The sequence below is a fragment of the Podarcis erhardii genome (assembly GCF_964252035.2).
Source record: "Podarcis erhardii genome assembly, chromosome: 9".
NCBI lineage: Eukaryota > Metazoa > Chordata > Lepidosauria > Squamata > Lacertidae > Podarcis > Podarcis erhardii.
In genome coordinates, this window is record NC_138512.1 from 65,290,545 (window position 1) to 65,312,773 (window position 22,229).

The 22,229-nt window shown below is 42.4% G+C and overlaps 1 protein-coding gene across 2 annotated transcripts; it reads left to right on the top strand.

The window, feature by feature from the left end:
* Positions 1 to 857: 857 nt before the first annotated feature.
* Positions 858 to 20,113, top strand: LOC309350303 (17-beta-hydroxysteroid dehydrogenase 13-like). Of its 2 annotated transcripts, none has more exons than XM_081877208.1 (7): positions 858 to 1,492; positions 3,340 to 3,447; positions 7,690 to 7,821; positions 9,274 to 9,380; positions 15,188 to 15,325; positions 17,877 to 17,987; positions 20,018 to 20,113. In XM_081877208.1, exons 1-7 carry the CDS (start codon positions 1,235 to 1,237, stop codon positions 20,082 to 20,084), a joined length of 921 nt encoding a protein of 306 aa, XP_081733334.1. In that variant the 5' UTR covers positions 858 to 1,234; the 3' UTR covers positions 20,085 to 20,113. The 2 variants fall into 2 exon arrangements, with proteins under 2 accessions (XP_081733334.1, XP_081733333.1); XM_081877207.1 differs by lacking the exon at positions 20,018 to 20,113 and adding an exon at positions 18,487 to 18,653.
* The last annotated feature ends 2,116 nt before the right edge of the window (positions 20,114 to 22,229 follow it).

Consider the following 22,229-nt stretch of genomic DNA (forward strand, 5'->3'; position numbering starts at 1 on the left):
ATATTTGCAACAGTCACAAGAAGCATATGGCACATTCTGCAGTTGTTTGTCATCTCCCAAGTATGCATAATGTAGACCAGCTTCCCACAATCTGGTGATCTTCAAACAGCTGTTAAGTGTTGGAGTAGGATCAAATAATTGTGGGACCTTGCAAGGCAATCCCTGCTGCTGAATGCAGCAAATCCTTCTCTTTTTATGCCAATTAATTTTTATTGCTTTTCAAAAAAATTAACAAATTAACAACAAATTGATTTAAATTTAGTACAAACTTTAAAAGTTGACTTCCCATCTTACTTTCAGGGTGTTTCTCTTCCCTCCTTTACTTGCTCAGTGTAACATACATTTCCTAATTCCATTTCAATACTTAAAATGTTTTAGCATTTTATCATTATTTTCCTCCTTCTTCATTTTCCAGCGGCTGTACATACTTCAATTCCTGCTTAGACTTTTATTTAACTAGGACATATTCCCAAATGTCAAGTCGAGTTACTCTTCACTTTGTCAGCCCACAAAAATCATTAGTTATAAATCAATATTCCACAAATACTACTTATCGCTCCTGCCGTTTTACGTGCACCAAAGTCTGACTGGTGGCGGTAAATAAGAAATCCTCTTCAGCGCAGCATTCCATTCCCAGGAAGTCACACTTCTAAATGTAGTTCACCATCTTAATTAAGTGTACAAAAATGCATATGTGAAGATCAAGTCTGCAAAAAAGATGCATATATTTGGGGAAATAACTTCCCAACAAAGCATTACATATGGGGAAATGGCTTTGCAAAAATGAATGTACTAGGTACAACCACATACAAAAATTACGGTACATCAGGAGAATTTTGCACTAAAATGCTGGCGAATACTCCTGAGACATTTTAAAAATATATATTTGGAAACTGATGTGGAAATGTAGAGAACTGAATTTCAGATTGGGAAAATGAGAAACTGAGAGACGTTGAAGTGGACAGATTTTCCTATACCTAGTAGCATCACGTCCTACATTCTAAATTTGAGTAACACTTAAGCTGCCTTTGTGAATATACACAATAGAATGTTGCAGCAGAGGTGACTATTGCAACATATTCTTATTAGCTGTACTTCTGAAGCTGACGACAAGAGGAACAGCCATCCTAATTCTTCAGGGCGTGGGTACTGCCAACTCCTTGCATTTTAAGGATTCATGTGCACTCACTGCTTCTTTATAGCATTAGCTACCTGAAGAGTTTCTTTTGCCAGAATGCACAATAAGCAGCTGCAGGGCAGAAAGCCTCTAATATGGAGAGTGGTGCTTGTCATCCTTCTAGTCCTCAAGACTTTAGTCATATGCATTTATTCACTCTTGGAAGCACTGGTGAAACTCTTTATTCCGAAAAGGAGAAAATCTGTTCATGGAGAGATTGTTCTGATCACCGGAGCTGCCCATGGGCTTGGAAGAGCAACAGCCCATGAGTTTGCCAAACGCCAAAGCAAGCTGGTTCTTTGGGATATCAACAAGGTAGGTGTGTGTTATTATTCTACCCTCAGTCCTGAGTATCAACAGGCAGTGGTAAATGTTGCAGTGCAGCGTCCAAAAATGCAGCAGATGTTTCAAATTATTACAGGGCTTGCCAATTTGCAAACCAGATCTAAGGCCATGTCTTCACTATTAATTTAAAGCAGTACTGTACCATACTTTAAACAGCCATGGCTTCCCCCAAAGCATCATGTGAATTGCCATTTCTTAAGAATGCTAAAAGTTCTGAGGAGACCCCTATTCCCCTCAGAGAGACACAAATCCCACAGTTCCTTGAGAAGGGGGGGGGGGAGGCTGCTGACGGTGTGTGCATTGCCAAGGCTTGACAAGACGCCCAGGGTTCTCCCGGTTCTCCCGCAAAGGAGTGCCGAGCCAAAGGGGTGCAAAATTGAGACGGCCCATAACTGAGAAGATTCATTTTCGGGTGCCAAATCTTAGCAGGGTGCCATATTACCAAATATTACCAAAGTCTGCCCCTTCCAGATGGAGATGAATCATTCTTATGTGCTTAAAAACAATTGGAGCTGAGGATTGGGTTGGGCTGGAGGACTGCTACAACTTGTTGCCTGCCCTAGAGAGAAAGAGAAAGATGTGGCCACATATTCCCTTCTGCTCTCTTTTACCTCTTGCCTCCCGCTTCAGGTCTGCCTATCCCTCGTTTATTGAAGAAATGAACCTATGCTGCCAATTCTCATAGTAAGGTAAAGGTAAAGGGACCCCTGACCATTAGGTCTAGTCATGGCCGACTCTGGGGTTGCGGCGCTCATCTCGCTTTATTGGCCGAGGGAGCCAGCATACAGCTTCCGGGTCATGTGGCCAGCATGACTAAGCTGCTTCTGGTGAACCAGAGCAGTGCACGGAAACGCCGTTTACCTTCCCGCTGGAGCGGTACCTATTTATCTACTTGCACTTTGACGTGCTTTCGAACTGCTAGGTTGACAGGAGCAGGGACCAAGCAATGGGGGCTCACCCCGTTGTGGGGATTCGAACCACCGACCTTCTGATTGGCAAGTCCTAGGTTCTGTGGTTTAACCCACAGCGCCATCTGCGTCCCTCGTAGTATTCTCGTATTAGACCAGTATAAAGTAAGCAGCACATAAGCGGCACACAAAACACTACCAAACCATTCTACGTTCTAAATATTGATTTTTGTATTTATACTCTCAGAAATTATATAATGAATGTTTAAAGGTTAATCAGGTTTTGGTTTATATCATCAGTGAATGTATGTAAATACCCAAAATCTTGAGGGAGAATTTCCTGAGAGAGAATTTACTGAAGAAGCCCGAGACTCTTCATGGGCGAAACAGGTGACAAACGCCGGCACCCTCTCTAACTCTTATGCGTAACATCACCGATACTTCGTTTGATCAAACTTAACTTTGTTGATATCTGCAGGAGTCTGGCTAAAGGAACTTTAAAGACTGAACCTTCCTTTTGGACACAATTTGAATGAGTTTTCTGATTGTGGCTTCTGTAGTAGATCTTGTACATTGTTCTCCCAATTTTTGGATTATTTATATAAGATTTAGAATGTAGAATGGTTTGGTAGTGTTTTCTATCCCTCGTTTATTAGCTGCATCCCTGGCAGTGCAATTAACACAGGGAAGAAGGAAGCCCCTCTTTGCATAACGGAAATAAATGCACATCCCACTGCTCATTCCTGCCTCAGTTTTGCTTCCCTCCCCTCTGTTGTATATTAAACTATGATTCATTAAAATTTGGCACACGCAGCACGGCTTCCCTGTACAGGTCTTTTGTTTATGCCGTGAATATGCTAGCATCATACCTGTGGGTTATAGATGTTTATAGATGTTTTCTCCCGCTAGGAAGGTGTTGAGGAAACAGCTGAGGAATGCAGAAAGCTGGGTGCCATTGCACATGCTTTTGTCGTGGACTGCAGGAACAGGACGGAAATCTACAGTGTTGCAGATAAAGTAAGATTCCTATGAGATGTTTCCAAACTTTTCCCAAGCCTGTTGGGTCATCGTGGGATGACCTTGCATGCTCCCCACCACTTGGCACAGGAGGAGATGTATGCCTGATTTGCATTAAGTGAGCACAGAACATCCAGAATAGTGTGTAGCACTCAGAGTCCTGGACTAGGAATATAGAGAGCTGGGTTCAAATTCCCCATTCAGCCAACCTGATCTACCTCACGGAGTTGTAAGAAGAAAATGAGGACGAGGAACCATGCTTGCCATTCCTGGCAACTCAGAGGATCAGCAGGTTAGAAACATCCTAAATAAATGGGCCTGTGCTGGAAAAGCTGAGGTTCTTTCATAGGATATCCTCTTTCCCCCTGACCTCATCGAATGCACCTTTTGAATTATTTTATTTAGAATGATAAAATAAATTTAAATTTTCACAAGAGTCGTATAAAACTTGATTGTAATAAAACCTTTAGTCTTTACCAAAATAATAATAATAAAACAAAGTTTTAAAAAGTTTTTTAAAAGCTATTTAAAACATTTTTTAAAACATCAACAATACAGTCTGCTAAAAACCAGATCTTAAAAAGTAGAGACATCACCTTGCGAACAAAGGTCTGATCGCCGAAGAATTGATGCTTTTGAATTCTGTGCTGGAGGAGACTCTTGAGAGTCCCATGGACTGCAAGAAGATCAAACCTATCCATTCTGAAGGAAATCAGCCCTGAGTGCTCACTGGAAGGACAGATCTTGAAGCTGAGGCTCCAATACTTTGGCCACCTCATGAGAAGAGAAGACTCCCTGGAAAAGACCCTGATGTTGGGAAAGATGGAGGGCACAAGGAGAAGGGGGCGACAGAGGACAAGATGAGGACAGAGGACAGTGTTCTCGAAGCTACCAGCATGAGTTTGACCAAACTGCAGGAGGCAGTGGAAGACAGGAGTGCCTGGCGTGCTCTGGTCCATGGGATCATGAAGAGTCAGACATGACTAAACGACTAAACAACAACAACAACCAGATAAAAACATGTCAACACTCTACAATGTCTCAATAGGCTTCTCTAAACAAAAGAGTTCTTATCAGGTTCTGAAAAGAGTGCAGTGAAGGCACCTGCCTGGTGCCAATAGAGTGGGAGTCCCAAAGTGTGGGTGCTGCCACACGAAATGATACATTTCTTACAAATGCAGAGTGGGTATTGTGTGGCACCTGTAACAGTACCAGTTCCACAAATTGAAGAGGTTAAGTGGGCATATGTGAGGTAAGGTTATCTCACAGGAAAGCTGGTCCCAAGCTGTTAAGGGCTTTATATACACTAACACCTTGAACTTGCTCTGGTAGCAAATCAGCAACAAGTGTAGGTCTCTGAGCAGAGGAATTATATACTGATAGGGTCTCACCCCTGTCAGCAATTGCACTGCAGCATTCTGCACAAACTGTAGCTTCCAGATGAAGTACAAGGGAAGCCCCGCATAGAGTGCATTGCAGTAATCCAGTCTTGAAGTAACCAGTGCATGGACTACTGTGGCCAGGCTTTATATAATAATAATAATAATTTATTATTTATTCCCCGCCCATCTGGCTGGGTTTCCCCAGCCACTCTGGGTGGCTTCCAACAAAATATTAAAATACAATGGTCTGTTAAACATTACAGTGGTACCTCAGGTTAAGTACTTAATTCGTTCCCGAGGTCCGTTCTTAACCCGAAACTGTTCTTAACCTGAAGCACCACTTTAGCTAATGGGGCCCCCTGCTGCTGCCACCAGAGCACGATCTCTGTTCTTATCCTGAAGCAAAGTTCTTAACCTGAAGCACTATTTCTGGGTTAGCGGAGTGTGTAACCTGAAGCGTATGTAACCTGAAGCATATGTACCCCGAGGTACCACTGTAGAAGCTTCCTTAAACAGGGCTGCCTTCAGATGTCTTCTAAAAGTCTGACAGTTGTTTTTCTCTTTGACATCTGATGGGAGGGTGCCACTACTGAGAAGGCCCTCTGCCTGGTTCTCTGTAACTTGGCTTCTCGCAGCGAGGGAACTGCCAGAAGGCCCTCAGAGCTGGACCTCAGTGTCCGGGCAGAACGATGGGGGTGGAGACACTCCTTCAGGTATACCGGACCGAGGCCATTTAGGGCTTTAAAGGTCAGCACCAACAGTTTGGGAATGGCCGTACCTGTTGTACAAGTCTCAGGTCACAAAGAGCACTTCTAGCCACTAGGGCTTCCTGGTACCAAAGCTAGACACAGAAGTACCCCTTGACTGCAAACCTGCTTCTTTGGGGAGAGTGCAGCAATCATTGTTGTCATACCAATTTCTCAGAAATGGGAATTACTATACACCCACAGTGCTTCCAGCTTGCCAAGTTTCAAGTTCAGCTTGTTTCTCCTTATTGCATCCAGACACCAATCCAAGCATTGCATGGCCACTGGGTGTCATCATCATACCGATCACACCTTGATTCAAAACTCCTTCTCACTTCCCTTGGCTTCCTATGAATATTAAATAGTATTGAAGATCAGCTCCTTCATCTACAATCAAGTTGTGGATGAGGATGGTCTTATCTTGTGCCATTCTAGCACTGAACTCTGTGTGAAGTTTCATAATTTGTGCTTTTATTTCTTTATTTTTAAAAAATTAATCTTTATTAATTTAAATTACACACATATACAAAGAATTTCTGGATATTCTAATATGTCTATGATGTTTCTTGTATTCCCTGAGATTTGTCTGCCAGGAAGGATTCCAGCTTGATTCGGATGAATAACATATTTAATGGCCTCTCTGAGCCTATTTGCCAATATGTTAGGAAAGATTTTGTAATCATAATTTAAAAGTGATTTTGGCCTATACTTAGTCATTAACTCTGGGTCCCCTCCCTGTTTGGGTATGAGGGTTATGTATGCTTCTTTCCACGAATCGCGTACTTTCCCTTGATTGCAGATGTTATTCATTATTTCAGTAAGTGGTGTAATTAATATTGCTTCCATTTTTTTATAATATTTCACTGGGAGGCCGTCTGGGCCAGGTGTTTTGCCTACTTTAACTTTCTGGGTAGCTTTCTTAATTACTGCTTCTGCTATTGGGGCATCCAATATTTGAAGTTTCTCTTTCTTAATCTCTGGGATTTTCTGTTGGCGTAGATAATCTTCAGCTTTTCCCCCTATATCTACTTCTTTCTTATACAAATCTCCATAATATTTTACAAATTTTTGCATTATTATCTTAGGATCATCTATACATTTCTCATTTATTTTTATTCTATTTATTTGTTTTTCATTTCTCCTCATGAGTTGCCATGCCAGGTATTTACTTGGTTTGTTGGCAAACTCAAAATTATTTTGTTTACCCATTCTCAAATTTGATTCCATTTCTTGCTCTATTTTTGATTTGTATTCTGCCTGCAATAGTTTAATTTCTCTTTTAATTTTGTCATCACTTGGTTGTTTATTTAATTCTTTTTCTTTTTCCTTTATTTCCTCCAACAATCCCGTTTTTTCTTTTTCACTTTCTTTTCTTAATATCAATTTTGTTTTATAAAATATCCCCTGATGACCGCCTTGCTCACATCCCATATTGTTTTTACATACCGGTACTAACTTGTTTGTTGTTCAATTCAAAATATTCTTTCAAATTTTTTTGCACCCTCTACTATCTTTTCATCTTTCAATAGAAGTTCATTTAGTTTCCATCTCCGCATTCCTGTTGTCCAATCTGGTTTTATTCTCAACAAAACCGGGTTGTGGTCCAAAATTGTTTTTGGTAGAATTTTATACCAAGGATCTTCAATCCTTCTTAGCAGCTCTTTGGAAAGCCAAATGGCATCTATTGTGTGTATCTGAAGAAGTGTGCATGCACACGAAAGCTCATACCAAGAACTGACTTAGTTGGTCTTTAAGGTGCTACTGGAAGGAATTTGTTTTGTTTTGACTATGGCAGACCAACACGGCTACGTATCTGTAACGGCATCTATCCTGCTAGCCAATTTCTTTGGTTTGGAATAGTATGTATATTCTTTCTCTATTCTTTGCTTGTATCTCCATGAATCTATTAAATCTAAATTTTCACTCATTTTTAGAAAGGTGGATGGTAATTTCCCTTGGTTTTTATTTCCTCCAGACCTATCTAATTGCGGGTCAATTACCCATTTAAATCCCTGATTAATATTATTTTGTCTTCCAGATATTCCATCAGCTTTATTTCTAAGTTCTTAAAGAAGGCTGCTTTTCTTTCATTAGTGCTTTTAAATTTGTTATAGGTGAAAAAAGAAATTGGAGATGTGAGCATCTTGATAAATAATGCTGCAGTGACAAAAGTAGCAGTACTGTGTTCAACCAAGGATGAGCTGATCCAGAACATGTTCGACATTAACGTTCTTGCTCATTTCTGGGTAATATTATTATTACTTATTGAATTTATATCTGCTCCCCTTCCCCCCACCAGTCTATCTCCATTTTTCAGCCTCTACCTTTCTGGCTTCCTTCTACCTGCTTCCTTTCTCTTGGTTTGGGACTCTCCTGGAAGCTGAAGCCAACCATCGCTTTATTCTCCAGCTGTGTACATGGCCAGCTCCCAACACTGTGGTATGATGGAGGCATGACATCCTACTTTTTACGTTCATAATGCAATATAGAAGCATAAAACTATTAAAAATTAAGCAATAAAAAAAGACAAGGTAAAAAGTAGGGTGTCATGTATCCATCTACGTCAGGGGTTAGCAAACTTTTTCAGCAGGAGGCCAGTCCACTGTCCCTCAGACCTTGTGCGGGGCCAGACTATATTTTGAAAAAAAATGAATGAATTCCAATGCCCCACAAATAACCCAGAGATGCATTTTAAATAAAACGACACATTCTACTCATGTAGCCTGTCCGTGGGCCGGATTTAGAAGGCAATTTGGCCAGATCTGGCCCCAGGCCTTAGTTTGCCTACCCATGATCCACGTTGTGAAAACCATTCCTTAACCCTTCCTTAATGTGAAAAACCATGCGAGTAAATCAGCCCTAGACTTCCAGCTCCCATCACCCTCAGCAAGCATGGTCAATGATGAGAGTTGTAGTCCAACAATGTCTAGAGAGCACTACATTGACCACCCCTTGGATTAATCAGTTACATGAATCTATAAAAAAATTGTGTTGGACTGACTATACCCCCACTTCCTCTTTCATGGAAATGTTCAGCACCCATGGAAGCAAATAATAATTGGAGACTTGTGGGGGATGGGGGATCAGGATCTCTAAAATGTTCACAAAATATAAAATCTTCATTGCTTAGTCTAAGTACCAGTCATACAACAGTTCGATAAAAGTGGGACACCACTCAAATGTGATTAAAACAAACTTAATAAACCTTAAGCTTCTGATTGTTTTCAGTTTGCTGTACGAGGTAATCAAGGATCCTCCCTTTTTTCCATTTCTTTAACCCAGAGATAGTATAAACTCTTTGTCTTCAAAATGTTGTTGGACTACAACTCCCATCATCCCTGATCATTGGCTATGCTGGATTGGCAAATGCTGCTATGGTCCCTTCAGCAAACAGCAGGTTACTTCCAGATATTGACATGGTCCATGATCCACCTGCTCACTCTCATGTCTTTCCTCCTAGCTGTAGTGTTTATATGAGGCCTGGGGAACATTTGGCCCTCTGGGTCACCAACTCCCATGGACTACAACTCCCATCATCCCTAACCATATGATGTGAAGGCTAAGGCTGATAGGAACTGGAGTCCAGCAACATCTGGAGGGCAAAAGCTCCCCCAGACAGATTTCTGACTGAACATTTTGGAACCATTAGCTTCTAACTTTTCATTTTCTTTCTTTCTTTGTTTTAATTTGCATTCAAGACAGTTAAAGCATTCCTGACACCAATGATTAAAAACAATCATGGACATATTGTCACAGTTGCTTCATTCGCTGGGCATTTAGGCGTTCCATACATGGTTTGCTACAGGTATGAATCACTGTGATTTTCTTTTATCAGGGTAGCAAGTTCAAGCTCAGTTCAAAAGGGGTCCGCAATTGTTGTACGTTTGGGATACACTAGTTTAGAGGGATGTTTAGCTAACATGGCGGATTCCTGATTCACATGGGACAAGGACATGAGCAAAGTCCCAAGAAAGAGGGAATTTCAAACAAGAATTTGACCGCTTGAAAATGGAGTTCTTGGTCCAAACTTTGCAGGTCCTCCACGTTCCCAATCAGGGTCTTGGATTATAACTTAGCTAATTAAAATAAAAATTAGATTGGTTTTCAAAAATAATAATTGTGTGCTAGTTGGCAATAGGTCTTACTTTAAAAAAAAGAAGGGATTACATTTGAAATAAATAAAGGGATGTGTGTGTGTTTGTGTGCTTTTAAGGAGATGGGGAATAAACATTTTGTATGCTATACCATAATAAAGTAAAGGTAAAGGGACCCCTGACCGTTAGGTCCAGTCACAGACGACTCTGGCGTTGCGCGCTCATTTTGCTCTATAGGCCGAGGGAGCTGGCGTTTGTCCACAGACAGCTTTCCGGGTTATGTGGCCAGCATGACTAAGCCGCTTCTGGCAAACCAGAGTAGTGTACAGAAACGCTGTTCACCTTCCCACCAGAGCGGTACCTATTTATCTACTTGCACTTTGATGTGCTTTCGAACTGCTAGGTTGGCAGTAGCTGGGACCGAACAACGGGACCTCACCCCATCACAGGGATTCGAACTGCCAACCTTCTGATCGGCAAGTCCTAGGTTCTGTGGTTCAACCCACCCACGTCCCTATACCATAATAAGTATAAATGAAAGAATATCAGAGGGTGGTGACCTGTAAACATTCTCTTCTACCATTCTCTTCTGTCCTACGCAATGCCCTTCCCTTCACTGTATGGGAAGCAGCAACCACCAATTGCTTCAGACATTATGCAAAGATGTAAGGCAGGATTAAGAGAAGGCGACTCAGCAGCAAAAGCCCCTTGGAAGGACTTCCATTTTCACAACAGGGCTCCGCCCCCTGTGCCCCCAACTCAGAACACCCTGAAATTGGCTTGGAGAAAAAAACCCAGAACAGTGTATATAGGGAGCGAAGGGGGTAGGGAATTATAGAATCATAGAATCATAGAGTTGGAAGAGACCACAAGGGCCATCGAGTCCAACCCCCTGCCAAGCAGGAAACACCATCAGAGCACTCCTGACATATGGTGGTCAAGCCTCTGCTTAAAGACCTCCAAAGAAGGAGACTCCACCACACTCCTTGGCAGCAAATTCCACTGTCGAACAGCTCTCACTGTCAGGAAGTTCCTCCTAATGTTTAGGTGGAATCTTTTTTCTTGTAGTTTGGAACCATTGCTCCGTGTCCGCTTCTCTGGAGCAGCAGAAAACAACCTTTCTCCCTCCTCTATGTGACATCCTTTTATATATTTGAACATGGCTATCATATCACCCCTTAACCTCCTCTTCTCCAGGCTAAACATGCCCAGCTCCTTTAGCCGTTCCTCATAAGGCATCTTTTCCAGGCCTTTGACCATTTTGGTTGCCCTCCTCTGGACATGTTCCAGTTTGTCAGTGTCCTTCTTGAACTGTGGTGCCCAGAACTGGACACAGTACTCCAGGTGAGGTCTGACCAGAGCAGAATACATTGGCACTATTACTTCCCTTGATCTAGATGCTATACTCCTATTGATGCAGCCCAGAATTGCATTGGCTTTTTTAGCTGCCGCGTCACACTGTTGGCTCATGTCAAGTTTGTGGTCAACCAAGACTCCTAGATCCTTTTCACATGTACTGCTCTCAAGCCAGGTGTCACCCATCTTGTATTTGTGCCTCTCATTTTTTTTGCCCAAGTGCAATACTTTACATTTCTCCCTGTTAAAATTCATCTTGTTTGTTTTGGCCCAGTTCTCTAATCTGTCAAGGTCATTTTGAAGTGTGATCCTGTCCTCTGGGGTGTTAGCCACCCCTCCCAGTTTGGTGTCATCTGCAAATTTGATCAGGATGCCCTTGAGTCCATCATCCAAGTCGTTGATAAAGATGTTGAATAAGACCGGGCCCAAGACAGAACCCTGTGGCACCCCACTAGTCACTTTTCTCCAGGATGAAGAGGAACCATTGATGAGCACCCTTTGGGTTCGGTCAGTCAGCCAGTTACAAATCCACTGAGTGATAGCATAGTCAAGTCCGCATTTTACCAGCTTCTTTACAAGAATATCATGGAGCACCTTGTCAAATGCCTTGCTGAAATCAAGGTAGACTACATCCACTGCATTCCCTTCATCTACCAGGCTTGTAATTCTGTCAAAAAACGAGATCAGGTTAGTCTGACATGACTTATTTTTCAGAAATCCATGCTGACTATTGGTGATCACAGCACTCCTTTCTAGGTGCTCACAGACTGTTTGCTTAATGATCTGCTCCAGAATCTTCCCTGGTATTGATGTCAGACTGACTGGGCGGTAATTATTTGGGTCCTCTCTTTTCCCCTTTTTGAAAATAGGGACAACATTTGCCCTCCTCCAGTCTGCCGGGACTTCGCCTGTTCTCCAGGAATTCTCAAAGATGACTGCCAGTGGTTCTGAGATCACATCTGCCAGTTCTTTTAATACTCTTGGATGCAGTTCATCTGGCCCTGGAGACTTGAATACATCTAAACTAGCCAAGTATTCTTGTACTATCTCCTTAGTTATTCTGGGCTGTGTTTCCTCTGCTGAATCATTTGCTCCAAATTCTTCAGGTCGGGCATTGTTTTCTTTATCGGAGAAGACTGAGGCAAAGAAGGCATTGAGGAGTTCAGCCCTTTCTGTATCCCCTGTTTGCATTTCACCATCTTCTCCTCTGAGCGACCCCACTGTTTCTTTGTTCTTCCTTTTGCTACGAACATACCCATAAAAGCCTTTTTTGTTGCTTTTAACCTCTCTAGCAAGCCTGAGTTCATTCTGTGCTTTAGCTTTTCTGACTTTGTGTCTACACGTGCTGGCTATTTGTTTGAATTCCTCTTTGGTGGTTTCCCCCCTTTTCCATTTTTTGTACACATCCTTTTTTAATCTTAACTCAGTTAAAAGTTCTTTAGATAGCCACCCTGGCTTCTTTAGGCACCTTCCATGTTTCTGTCTCATTGGTATTGCCTGAAGTTGTGCTTTTACTATCTCCCTCTTAACAAACTCCCAGCCATCATGAACTCCCTTTCCTTTTAGTATTACTGTCCATGGGATCTCACCCAGCACTTCCCTAAGTTTTATGAAGTCGGCTTTCTTAAAGTCAAGAAATTGAGTCCTAGTATGCTTGGCTGCTCCTTTCCGCTGTATAGTAAACTTCAGAAGAGCATGATCACTCGCGCCTAATGATCCTTCCACTTCTACCCCACTAACCAGGTCATCAACATTGGTTAGGACCAGATCTAAAATGGCTGTTCCTCTTGTTGCTTCTCCCACTTTCTGGACAATGAAGTTGTCTGCAAGGCCAATGAGGAATCTGTTTGACCTTATGCTCTTGGCTGAGTTTGACATCCAGCAAATATCCGGGTAATTGAAGTCCCCCATTACTACTATCTCCCTTCCTTTTGCATGCTTGGCCATCTGTTCCAGGAAGGCATCATCTATGTCCTCCATTTGGCTTGGGGATCTATAGTAAACTCCCACAATGAGGTCCCTGTTATTCTTCTCTCCCTTAATTTTGACCCAAATGCTCTCACTTTGGCTTTGAGGTTCTAAATCTTGGATCTCTTCACAGGTATACACATCCCTGACATATAACGCCACTCCTCCTCCTTTCTTGTCTGGTCTGTTTCTCTGAAATAGATTGTATCCCTCCATTATTACATTCCAGTCGTGGGACTTATCCCACCAGGTTTCAGTGATGCCTATTATGTCATATTTAGTTTGCTGTACCAAGAGCTCAAGCTCATCTTGTTTATTACCCATGCTTTGCGCATTAGTGTACAGACATTGAAGTCCATTAATCATTCCCCCGTGTCTCTTATTTAAGGATTTTTTCCTCCCGTCACTAGGTCTGCGTGCTGTATGCTCCATTCGGTCTATGACATTTGGACTCCTACCTTCAGGAGCACTGTCTCCCTCCCCCACATTAGTCAGTTTAAAGCCCTCCTGATGAGGTTTCTGAGATTTTTGGCAAAAACATTCCGCCCAACCGTTGTGAGGTGCAGCCCATCGCTTGCCAGAAGTCCATCTTCAAGAAACTGCTGTCCGTGATCTAAGAATCCAAACCGTTCCTGTTTACACCATTTGCGAAGCCAGCTGTTCACTTCCACTATTTTTCTCTCTCTCCCTGGGCCACGTCGTTCAACTGGGAGGACAGATGAGATGACAATTTGTGCATTTAATTGCTTCAATTTCCTGCCCAGAGCCTCATAGTCTCTTTTGATCTTCTGGAGGCTATTGCATACAGTGTCATTGGTTCCCACATGAACCAAGAGGAAGGGGTATTTGTTAGTGGGTTTTATGATTCCTTGCAGTCGTTCAGTTACATCTTGGATCTTAGCCCCGGGGAGACAGCACACTTCCCGAGACATCTTGTCAGGCCCACAGATCACTGCTTCTGTTCCCCTCAGTAGGGAATCCCCTATCACCACTACACGCCGCCTCTTAGGTTTGGTCGGGGTTCTTCCGTGAGCTGTCCGTTCCAAGGTCGCCTGCACGTTCCCTGAGGACTGACTTTGCTTCTCATCTTCATATACCTGATCGACTGTAATGAGGGAGAGATCCTCAAACGGAGTCTGCTCTTCGTCTTCCATGCTAGGGGAGAGGACCTCAAAGCGATTGTGTATTTCTAAACAATCAGAGCGAACCCTGGGCTTCCTACTTCTTTGAGTCACGTTTCTCCATATATCTGGCTCCTGTGTTGGTGAACTAGCCTCCTTCTCAGGGGAGTCCCCTGTCTCCTCCTTGGTGGAGACGGTGTGCTCTGTTGCTTCCAAGAAGAGCTCCAGCTCTCTAATTCTTTGGAGGGTAGCTACACGTTCCTCCAGTTGCTGGACTTTGTCTTTTAAGAGGGCAATCAACATGCAATTGCTGCAGGTAAAGCTGCCTGCAACCTTTGGCAAGATGGCAAACATTGTGCAGGAGCTGCAGGCGACTGCAGCTGTTCCCTCACTCTCCATCTTGAGAATGTGTCATTGGGGGTGGCTACAGCGGTCCTCCATCATAAGAAGCGTGCAGACAGGACAAATAACTTCCTCCCCCAAAAAACGCTAGGTCTACCCCGACAAATGTTTGAGACTAGCTCCCCTAAATCTAAAAGATGGATCAAACTGCGCGCACTGCACCTACCTCAACAGAAATCCTGCCCCCTCTGACCTTTGCACAGGGAGAACAGCTAATCAGCCACAAAGAAACACACACAGGAGGAAACCCTTTTTGCTCCTTCTTCAGCTGCTGCCTGTCTAGCAAGCGGTAATGCTTGCCTTTACAAAATGGTTGCCTTAGCGCAGTGCTGACTTCTTCCCACACCTATTTTACGTGGGGTTTCCCTGACCCATATAAGACCCTGTTTCTAATTTGTTTGGATTTCATTGGTTTGAAGCTTATTCCATTGAACATGGGGGTTTATTTGTTTTTATATGCTTTTATACTGCTGTTGTGATGGTTTTATGTTTTATGTTTGTTTTAATGATACTGTCGGTTTATTTATTTTGTCAAACACCACTTCAGATTTTTTTAATATATATTAAAAATTAAGCGGATTATAAGCGCTTTAAAATAAATGACATGTGAAAACTAAGACATCTATTTCCCCATCAATCGTGTCTAACCTCACCTCATGCCCCTCCCTCAGTTCAAGCAAGTGGAGTGCGGTGGGATTTCATGAGAGTCTGAAAGAGGAGCTGAGCCTTTTGAAAATGGATGGGATTGAAACAACATGCATGTGCCCAGTTTTTATGAACACTGACTCTGTAAAACTCCTTAAGGCAAGGTAAGTGATAATAAGGGTAGGGAGTTTGTATCCACCTGTCCCATTGCATTAACTGTTCTTTGATGCATCTGTGTCTCCTTTTTCCAGTTTCTCTAAGTAGTGAGAAGCTCTAAGGTTCTCTTTTGGAAGACAGAACATGGTGTGCAATAGCATGCACCAACCTTGTGCTTATTTCAACTCACATCTGACATGAGAAAGAGGAAAATTCTTGGTGGTGGTGGTGAACGCAGCCTGTGTTACGAACAATAAGTGTTCTGTGAAGGGTAAGGTAAAGGGGGATCCCTGACCGTTAGGTCCAGTCGTGGCCGACTCCGGAGGTTGCAGCGCTCATCTCGCTTTACTGGCCGAGGGAGCCGGCGTACAGTTTCCAGGTCATGTGGCCAGCATGACTGAGCCGCTGCTGGCGAACCAGAGCAACGCATGGAAACGCCGTTTACCTTCCCGCTGGAGCAGTACCTATTTATCTACTTGCACTTTGACGTGCTTTCGAACTGCTGGGATGGAACAATGGGAGCTCACCCCGTTGCGGGGATTTGAACCGCCGACCTTCTGATCAGCAAGCCCAAGAGGCTCAGTGGTTTAACCCACAGTGCTTCTGCGAATGCAATTCTCACTGTCCGTAGTGAGTTGGGGCTGGTGTAGCATAGAAACCTATCCTGCTAAAGGAAGCTTTGAAGTGGCCAGTTCTGAGCCTGAATACTTTGTGCTACAAAGCAGATGGTTCTTCTCAAAAACAGTGGGTGGGGGTGAGGAATATAATGCTAAAAGTGTTCAGGTTAAGAGTTGGCAGTCAGCTTCTGACTTTCCTGTAATCTTGTCCATTGGGGTGTTTAACCCTCACAATCTGAAATGCTAATAGAAAGTTTCGGGTACTTGGCTCCAAACCTGAGTGCCAGGACCAGTGAAGGCGGTGAAGGTCCTGTGTGAGTGTCTGGAGGCGGTTGGAGGATGGATGGCAGCTAACAGATTGAGTTGAATCCTGACAAGACAGGAGGTGGGCAGGTGTAGAGGACTCCCTGGTCCTGAATGGGGTAACTTTTGCACTGAAGGACCAGATGCACAGCCGGGGAGTCATTTTGGACTCACAGCTGTCCATGGAGGTGCAGGTCAATTCTGTGTCCAGGGCAGCTGTTTACCAGCTCCATCTGGTATGCAGGCTGAGACCTTATCTGCCCACGGACTGTCTCACCAGAGTGGTGCATGCTCTAGTTATTTCTCGCTTGGACTACTGCAATGCGCTCTATGTGGGGCTACCTTTGAAGGTGACCCGGAAACTACAACTAATCCAGAATGCAGCAGCTGAGACCATATAACACTGGTCTTGAAAGACCTTCACTGGCTCCCAGTACGTTTCCGAGCACAATTCAAAGTGTTGGTGCTGACCTTTAAAGCCCTAAACGGCCTCAGTCCAGTATACCTGAAGGCCTCCACCCCCATTGTTCTGCCCGGACACTGAGGTCCAGCGCCGAGGGCTTTCTGGCGGTTCCCTCACTGCGAGAAGCCAAGTTACAGGGAACCAGGCAGAGGGCCTTCCCAGTAGTGGCACCCGCCCTGTGGAACGCCCTCCCACCAGATGTCAAAGAGAAAAACAACTACCAGACTTTTACAAGACATCTGAAGTCAGCTCTGTTTAGGGAAGCTTTTAATGTTTAACAGACTATTGTATTTTAATATTTTGTTGGAAGCTGCCCAGAGTGGCTGGGGAAACCAGGGCAGGGTATAAATAATGATGTATTATTATTATTATTATTATTATTATTATTATTATTATTATTCAGCCCTTCCTCTTGGAATTAGCTGGAGCCCAGAACCATGGGCTGAGGAAGCAGGGTTCGGTAGGGGCGGGTTGCCCCAGGTGTTGCCACTGAGGGTGACAAAATGCCAGGCGGCACTCACCGCGAGGCCTGCAGCACACCTGAGCCACGCGTCTCTCCTGGGAGTGACATGATGGCTTGGGCGCCCACAGGCTCCGCACTGCCCCAAATGGTCCGCCTGCCGCCTCCCCCTCAGTTGTAGGGTGGCTGAGTGGGAGGAGGCAGGCAGACTGCTTGGAGGCCCCGCAGGGCATCCTGCCCCAGCTCACCCCACCCTGCGGGCAGCTGGCCCTGTCCCTGGGCACAGGGCACACATGCTGCCGCAGGCACCCAATCGGCTTGCTCCACCGCTGCCCAGAACAGAAGCATAATGGCATTAATGCTAAGCTGGGGTTCAGTGGTAGAGCTTCTGCTACGCATGCAAACAAGCCTACTTCAATCCCCAACATCTCCAAATAGAACCAGGAGAGAATCCCATGTGAAATCCTGGAGTATACACAATACTGAGCTTCACAGACCACTGGTATCACAGTTTCCTTTGTTCCAGTGTAAGGCTTGTTGAGTAGAGCAAGTCTCAAATGGAAGCACCGTTGCTTCACAAGACTTGTGTAGGAATACACCACAACACTTGGTTGTGGGTCTGTATGGTAGTTACCGCTGGATTTGGTCTTTGAACAAAACAGGCTATAAATTGGAATGAATAAGCAAACAAACATTTGTTTTCCATATAACTTCAGGTGCCCTTTGGTAGAAGTGGAAGACTCGGCCAAAGCATTAATGGAAGGAATACTTACTAACCAGAAAATGATTTTCGTTCCACGGTGGGCCAAATTTCACCAACTTATGAAGTAAGTGTAATGTATATAAGGTGTTCTATTTGTCTGGCTGTAACCCAGGCTTTCTAATCGGCAGTACAAATTATTTATATTGCAAATGAATAACTGGAGAGTTAAGATGTTGACAAAGATGTAGGTGCTAAAATAGGAAAAGGTGAATCCATGTTACTACCTTTTATAATGCACCAGGATAATTTGGGATGATTACCTTGAGGAAATTTGACTGCTATCCCAGACAGGTGATTTCCATGAGAAGCAGTCGAGCGTGCCGCTATTCTGAGTGATTTAACAGATGCGTTTTCTTTTGGAGAGTCAAAAACAGCAATGTCCAATAGCCACTGAAAGCCTTATCCTCAATATTTAACGTCTTCCAATTTGGTGGCCTCTTGTGGAAGCAGATTCTATAGTTTTAACTGTGTACCGTGTGAAAAAAGTACAGTGGTACCTCGGGTTAAGAACTTAAATCGTTCTGGAGGTCCGTTCTTAACCTGAAACTGTTCTTAACCTGAAGCACCACTTTAGCTAATGGGGCCTCCCGCTGCTGCTGCCACGCCACCGCTGAGCAATTTCTGTTCTCATCCTGAAGCAAAGTTCTTAACCCAAGGTACTATTTCTGGGTTAGCGGAGTCTGTAACCTGAAGCGTCTGTAACTTGAAGCGTCTGTAACCCGAGGTACCACTGTACTTCCTTCTGTCTGCTGTTGTTGTTGCTGTTGTTTGTCTGACTATCCAAAAGACATTGTTGTCAGTGTGTATGATCCCAGGAAACATTAGTTCCATTTTCTGAGGGATGTACAGTGTGTGTGCTGATTTGGAGTATTATCATTATTCCATGGATATTCCTATTCCATTAGGACAAGTAGGGCACTGTCCATCAAGCTCAGTCTGCCCTCTGCTAGCCCCTGACTGCCTACCTCCTTACAACCAGCCTAGGGGGTGGAACTGCCTATCAGCCTCCTCCTCCTCCTTTGCCTCAGTGTTGCCTTTGCAGAACTTAGCAGAGAAGAGGATGGGCAAAAACATAATTAGCTGGATCTCCTCAGCATTGCTGTTCACCTTCCTGCCTTCCGTCCTACGGCCCACGAGGCATCAGCCTCCACTGTCATTATTCCACATTGGGTTATTATTCTTCCCATCAAAATGTCAAGGGTCCTAAAGAAAAGGGAAAGGAGAAAGTCTCCTGCGGGAATATTATAATCACCTAATGTTATTGTTCAGTTAACGAGAAATTATTTTAGCTGAATTAGATCCAGTTCTTATCAAATTACTCCAGAGTAAATGATTTTGAGTTGGACCCAGACTAATCATGTTTCAATCCCATTTAAATTAGTGCGATTTATGGCTAACCTATCCCATTCATTCCAACGGCACTAAACCTCGAGGAACTTAGTCCGGACCCAACCCTTCATATGTTACTTTTGTTCTGTTTAATGCAGTGGGGGAGGGGGACTCCAAAGTGAATGTATAAATGATAAAATAAACCCCTAGCACATTTAGAGTAAGGGCTTATGCCACAAATATTCTTAAACTGAACCCAGCTCCTTTGCTTTTACCTTACCCCTTTGCTTTTAAAATTCTTTAATAAATAACAGTAGTAACAATAATTTTAGTTCCACTTCCAGGTGGCTGCAGAAAAGCAAGTCCTCAGCAGTACCAACTGACCTTAGTATGAGAGAGTTTTATTCAGGGGCAGGGAAAGTATTTTTACTCAAAAAAGTGGTTTATAATGATATATCTATATTTAAATTTTTAAAAAATGAGGTCAAGGTGTCTTTTTGTTTTGTTTTGTAACCCACTATTTACAATCAAGTGGTAAAGAACTTTTATTAAATAAACAAACAAACAAACAAACAAACAAACAGACAGACAGACAGACAGACAGACAGACAAATAAGCCATAAATGCCAGTGTTTCAAGTTCAGGCTAATTAGATTATAACTGCTGTGATCTTTCTTTGTAATTCTTAAATAGCTCTAACCATAAGAATCATATAGAAGTGTTTTCTGTACCATTGTAACCCCACCCCTACATTATGTCTTCTAGGTGTTTGCCAGAATGTGCTTACAATACCGTCATGAATGCCGCTGTCATGTTGTTTCAAATTATTTAAATGATTAAACGATTGGTTAATTCCACAATATGATGGAAATAATGTTTGTGTGCATTTCTTCTGTTCCATGAACAAATATGCAAATTATTATACTTTTTTCACTTCACAGAAGCGAATGTAATTTCCCCCCACTATTTTCTCACTGTTTAGCACTTTTATCATGTGCTAAAACAGGTATGCTCACAATCAGATCGCAACTGTGGTCTCCTCCTGCCTAGCACCGTTATGCAGCTTATTTATTACAAGTTATGAACCGGCAAGACCTGAAAAATAAAAGCAAGTTCTGGAATAATGGACATTTTAACTGCTGTAATTTCTCAAGGCCATGTTAAAGTCTTTGGAGTACCTGCTATGTGCTCTTCACAGCTATATCTTTCCCTTCACCCCAATAAACTCATTATATTAAGTTACTAAAGAACGGGTTCTTCAAAAATGCTTGTTGCCATGATTATAACTATGACAACTTTCCCAGCAAAATAAAACCACCCAGAGCTTTAAATTTCAACTAGAGCAGCAGTAGATTGCAAAGATGGTGGAGGTTTCCTGAAACAGCTCAAATAACAACCTACCGAAAGAAGTAAAAAAGGTATCTGGGAAAGCAGAAGAGTGTTCAAAAAAGCTCAAGGGCTTTTATTTCTCATAAGAGACATTTAATAGGCAATTAAACTATTGGGCTCAGATTCAGAGGTGGGGGAGAGATTCAATTCAGTTAACATTTAAAGTTGAACCTACCAGATCCACGCTTTATTTTATTTTTTACCAAAAAATTTATTGGTTTTTACAATATTAACGACAAACAAAAACACAAAACAAACAAAACATAACAAACATAAATCATACCCTTATTGAAAATAACAGTTATTAACTTTGTAAAACGACTTACTCGTTTCCCCTTAGTTGAATTTCATTGCATATCCTTATAACGGTTTTCCAAATCCCAATTTTGATACCCTTTAAATTAAACATTAACATATTTAAATCTTCTCCTTCTTGTATTAAACATATTATTTTATCAGTTAACATAAATACAATCCTATTTATGTATCCCATTAAATATCTGGAAGCTATTTCCAGTTAGTTTAGCTTAACAAATTTAGCTAAATAATCATTAAATTTCTTCCATTCTTCGTGGTGTTCCTCCTCCTTCTGGTCGTGGACTCTTCCGGTTAGATCGGCTAGCTCCAAAAAATCCATCATTTTCATCTGCCATTCTTCTACTGTTGGTAATTCTTGAGTTTTCCACTTTTTAGCTAACAAAATACAAGCCGCAGTTGTGGCATACAAAAATAGTTTAACATCTTTCTTTCCAAACCTGTTATTCCAAGAAGAAAGGCCTCTGGTTTCTTTATAAATGTATAGTTCAACATTTTTTTCAGTTCATTATAAATCTTTTCCCAGAAGTCTTTCACCTTGGGGAAGGTCCACCACATATGAAAGAATGTTCCTTCCGTTTCTTTACATTTTCAACGTGTATTATCACAATTATGATACATCTTTGCTAATTTTACAGGAGTCAAATACCATCTATACATCATCTTCATAATACCAGATCCACACTTTAAGAAACAATATACAAACTGAAATGCAGTCATCCTTTAAAGTGCACACTTATCCAAACTCTCTAGCCAAGTAATGTGTATAAAAATGCATATACTAGTATAAACAGTTCATATAAATACATATATGAGTGAAAATGGCATAACATTGCTTTACAAAATGTGAATATTAGGTAAAACTGCATACAAAGTGTATAATTTGCACAAAAATATTGACAATTTTCATTAGGCTATTTTTTTAAAATGCAAATTGATACAGAAATGTGGAGAACTGAATTTAGAATTCAAAAACTGAGAAATTAAGAAAACCCTGAATTTGACAGGCTTGCCCGTGAGCTCAGATTGCTTTACAGACTGTTGGAGCAAAACGTTGTTCATACAAACCAGGGTTTTTTTCAGAAAAGCAATTTATCTCTCCAAATATGGGAAATATAGAACACTTGTTCAAAAATCAATGCACATCATTATTGCCTTTTAACATATCTTAGGGCCAAAGTTCACATGACAATCTGGAAGAAGCTGTGCCTGCAGGTGTATATACTTATTCCTGATTTCTGGGAAATGTTAGACAGAGCCAGTAGATGGCACT

Coding starts and splice junctions, on each gene's coding strand:
- LOC309350303 (XM_081877207.1), top strand. CDS start 1,235: ATGCACAATAAGCAGCTGCAGGGCAGAAAGCCTCTAATATGGAGAGTG. Junction 3,448..7,689: donor TCTACAGTGTTGCAGATAAA/GTAAGATTCCTA, acceptor AATTTGTTATAG/GTGAAAAAAGAAATTGGAGA. Junction 17,988..18,486: donor AAATTTCACCAACTTATGAA/GTAAGTGTAATG, acceptor CTTAACCTGAAG/CACCACTTTAGCTAATGGGG.